A 4,521-nucleotide genomic window follows, 5' to 3' on the forward strand; every position below is an offset into this window, starting at 1 on the left:
CCGTCCTTACGGCGGAACCACGACACTTGATTTCATTAGACATCAAATGAAAAAAACAAAGCAAAAGATAATGCGTTCGCCCCGCGCGCCGCAGAAGACTTCGCCATCGCCGTTGATGCCATCGCAGCTGTCGTCTTCAGGCGCAACCATCCTCATCGTCGCTCGTGAGGTCGATGTAGGGTGGAGGCGTCCAGAGGTGCGGCGGCGGCCCCCAGATTGGGCCAGGGGCGTACTGTGCAGGTGGCGGAGGAGAGGCCGGGGCGTTGGTGCTGGGGGTGGCGACCACGGTGCCAATGCACGCTCCTCTGCGGGCTCAGCCTTGACCTTCTGCTTGACCTCCAGCTCATGGACGTAGACTTCCCTGGAGGCCGAGAGCTCGAGCATGAACTGCAGGCCCTGCCACTGCTCCTCCTCCTGGCGCCTGTACTCCCTCTCAGAGTCCTCCATGACGGCCTGCAGGAGACGCTCCTCCTCCTTGGCCGTCATGGCGGGAGGTTGCGGGGGTGGCGGCGATGGGGGGGGGGGGGGGGGGGGGGAAACAGCGCTGGCATCGGGCCACGGATCTATGAGCGGGCGCGCACGCTTCGCGGGCTCGGCGCTTGCGCATGAGGCGCAAACCGCGCACTGCGGGACACGCGGGGCGGGCTATGACCACGACCGGCAAAGAAGGTGGCGCGACGCATGTCGTGCTCATCCTGAAACCAGGTGTCCAATAGTGGCGAGTCCACAGCATACCTGCTGTCGACGAGGAGCTCACGCGGGATCCTGGCGTGGCGACATACGATCTCTTGCAGGCGGGCGTGACTTGTCGCCGGTACGGGGGAACGGGCACCCGATCCGGGCTCAGATGCCACCCATTGGGGAGGTGGGCATCTGACCATGCCAGCGGCGTGCCTGTCTCCCAGTACCGGCGGCACACCTCGACGCTGACGTAGGGCCTGTAGCATGGCGCGGCCGCCGGAGGGGAGATGAAGAACGGAGCCGGAGAGTTGGAGTGGCTGGTCGTGCTACTAGAAGACAAGCCCGCCTCGTGGTCGTGCTTGGCCTTCTTGCCTGGGTGCCACTTCCCCATGGCCGTTGGTGGAGCGAGGTCAACAGTGGCTAGGTTTTTTGGTGTCGCCGATGAGGGAGGCAGTGGTGGGGAAGTGGATGGGGACAGCGACTCGAAGTCCACAGCTTGCCCATAAAAAAAGGACGTGGCCGGGGGCGCCTGTGTGGCTAACTTGCGGGCCCAACAACCCGTGCGCATTGACTACCAACGTTGGGAGGTAGTTGGCCCGTCGACATGCGGGCCCGATGCGGACATGGAGAGGACACGTGCCTGTATGTTCGTTGTCTGCGCGATCGCAAAGCTGACCCAACTATGCGTGTGGAATGGGTCAAGTCGGACCAAAAACAGACAATTTTTAAGAATGAAGTTGCGTGTTGGGCCGGGTCGTGTGTCCGTTTGGGCTCAAACCGACGCGGGCGGACAGAATAAGGTCTAGCGTTGGAATTGCCCTTACCAATGCTTCGCCTCTCCACCATTTGTATTGTTCTCCACCACTCAAACCCAAGAACAATTAGCATCGTCTCGATTTGGTTTTGAACTTGTAACAGGAGTTACTTTGAATCCCACAAAAGCAATTCTACCATGCACGGGTATCCCTTGCATGGCTCAGCCATCGATGATGTTAGAGATTCCCATGCACACATGCTTGTCTCCCATGTAGTACATGATTAGTTAGTCATTACATGTGATTTGTCAGCCCATCAATTAACTTTATCCCACGCATGTATGCTTTTGCCAGAGATTGCATGCTTCACCCACCTACGTCATACTAGTTTCATCCGCATTCCTTCATTTTATTTTTAATTCTGAATCTATTTATATCTTTTGAACTGAAAGTCTAATTTTTGTTGCATTTTGCATATTTGTGCTCGTTGCAATGAGGACACAAAATAAAACCATCTTTGATGTAGGACGGAACCATAATTTGATGATATTTTCATACTTGAGGGTGGGGGGGGGGGGGGGGAGGGAAAATCAACAAGAACAATATATAGGAGGAAACTCTCAAACAAAAGCCAAATCACCCGTCTACTAGGATAGCATACATGAGATCCGCACGTATACAAGAACAATCCAAGGAGATAGCACAAATGTAGAGTTCTTCCCGCTCCAAAGGAGGTGAGGTCTTGATGATAGTCTTCTCCACAAGGGAGGTCTTGATATCCACATGGGGATCTTTCTCCTAGGAGGTCTTGATCTTCAAAGGGAGGGATAGATGAGCAAAGCCTCTCTCTATATCTCAATATACTTTGCTAACCCTAACTAGGAGGAGGTGGAGGTCTATATACAGTGGTCCACATGGACGCGGACGTGGAGGTGGAGGAGGGGGGTGGGGGGAGGGAGGGATACATGGGCCTCTAGCCCGGTTAGACACACGCAGTTGCCGGACGTCCGAGCGAAGGGTCAGATGTTGTCTGGGGCCTCGCAGGACGCCGATGTCAGGGGTCGCCGCGGATGTCCGGCCTTGGCGCTGGTTGGCGTACTGGACTCCTCGGGTCGGATATCCGCGAATCTCTTTAAATTCATTAGGATTTTTAAGACTTGGCACAGTTTTTATATTTTTGGAAATTTTTTAAATTTGTTGAAAATCTTTCTGAATCCATGAACATTGCTCAAATTTTTATTTTTTAAAAATCGGAACATTGAATAATTTTTATTTTGCGAAATGGTTTTAAAATTTAAAAAATCGCGAACACTAGCTTCTTCCTTCATTTATTTTATTTATTTATTTATTCCATTCCCACGCATGGCACTTTATTATTTCTCCTGTCGCATCATCTTCTTGACAACAAGGTCCAAGAGAGCAGAGGAGCAATCTTTCTTTAGTTGCTCAAATCCATGCATTGCCATGACAGTTTCCAGATTAGCGGGAGAAGACAGGAATCGCATGCACGCCTCCTTCAGCACGGGGCAGCGGTGCCGCTGGGCCAACGCTAAAGTGTGAGACACCGAGCTCATGTCGATGTGCGGACATAGCGCCTCTTCGCAGAAGAGCTTCAGCTTCTCCAGCTCATACCTGTCGGCCGCCATGAGCAGCATCTCCGCCGTCTCCGGCGCCTCGAGCAGGCTTGTCTCCGGAGGCGAATCTGTGTAGATGAACTGGAGCAGAGCCTTGAACACCTGGGGGTCCATGTCACGGACGTGTAGTAGTTGAGCGGCGCTGTCGTAGTCGTATTTGCATCTTCTACTAGACGCGGCCGAGAGATCCGCCTTGAAGACGGGCGAGCGCGCCTCGAGTATCCACCGGTGCGCAGGGAACGTCTCCCCGCCGACCTTGATCTTCACGTCCGGGCTTTCCTTGTTCCAGATGGCTTCCGCGAGTAGCCCGTGCAAATCGAACGGCGGCGCCACCGGCGGAATCTCCATGCGCTCGTCGGTTCCGGTGACGACGACGGTGAGGTCGCACAGGATGGTCAGGCAGTCATCCTTGAGATGCTTCTCTCTCTCTTTGTCGAAATCCTCGTGGGTGATGAACGACTCGAACCCATCCCATTCCCGGGAACCATGGATCGGCTGCAGTATTGTAGTTTTAGTGTAGGATGGCTTCAAGCCCTGGTCGAGTATACTAAACTGGATCTTTGCCATTGTATCCCCGATTATTTCCTGGCTAGCATGGCGGACGTCGTCATGTTCAATGAAAAGGGAGATGTGGTCCTCGTGCCAGCGGCCGTTTGGATAGCACAAAATACGCCAGTAGTGGTCGCCGACGGCGAACGTGCTTGATCTCATCTCCGGCCCACCGAAGTGCTCAAAGTCCTCTGGGACCCCCATGTTCCTGACTTTGTTGAATCATTGATCCGGAGTAGGTGCGAGCCGGAGCCGGTCGCCTGCCGCGGGAAGATGGTTGAAGCGAAGAGTTGCTTCCGACCGGCGCCACGCAGGGCGGACAGGAGAGCCAACATTGGACAGGATCGGCTAGCTAGGACTAGGAGCGCTTTGAGGAAGGAGATGACAGCGGCTTGCAGTCTTCTTTTTGAGAAGAAAGGCAGCTGGTAGCCTGCTACGATATATGTAAATGTGCGACAAAATGGGAACCGATTGATACATCATGCATGTACAGCCTGAATATAGTGACTTGGGCTACAATTCATCCCCTGCCCCCTTTTACCCCACAAAATGGATATCCTTCCTCTTACTCTCCTTTGGTATTTTTCAAGAACATTACTCCTTCGGTATGATATATGGAAAGGAAAAGATTACGGCTTTGCTAAGGGGCCACACTAGGCGTCATCCGGCTGATTGGATTGATTTTTTTAGACAACCTCGCGAAACCTTTCTTAACCCCTCACAATATTTACAGGGACGAATGAAAGTTCTCCAGGATGGCCTAACCAAACATGGCGACCACCCCCGAGAGGAAGAGCATGCTTCACTAGGCTGTGAGACTCAAAGTTTGAGCTCCTAAATTCATGGACTATAATACAAGAAAGAAAAACTGAAGACCGATCTAAATCCTCACGTAAGACTGC

General features: G+C 53.2%; 1 protein-coding gene across 1 annotated transcript; it reads right to left on the reverse strand.

Annotated features, from left to right (window-relative positions):
• Positions 1 to 2,809: 2,809 nt before the first annotated feature.
• LOC109743048 (BTB/POZ and MATH domain-containing protein 3-like) lies at positions 2,810 to 3,888 on the reverse strand. The gene has a single exon (XM_020302131.2). It carries the CDS (start codon positions 3,821 to 3,823, stop codon positions 2,810 to 2,812), a length of 1,014 nt encoding a protein of 337 aa, XP_020157720.1. The 5' UTR covers positions 3,824 to 3,888.
• Positions 3,889 to 4,521: the final 633 nt, after the last annotated feature.

This window comes from Aegilops tauschii, chromosome 7, assembly GCF_002575655.3.
Source record: "Aegilops tauschii subsp. strangulata cultivar AL8/78 chromosome 7, Aet v6.0, whole genome shotgun sequence".
Lineage (NCBI taxonomy): Eukaryota > Viridiplantae > Streptophyta > Magnoliopsida > Poales > Poaceae > Aegilops > Aegilops tauschii.

Coding starts and splice junctions, on each gene's coding strand:
- LOC109743048 (XM_020302131.2), bottom strand. CDS start 3,823: ATGGGGGTCCCAGAGGACTTTGAGCACTTCGGTGGGCCGGAGATGAGA.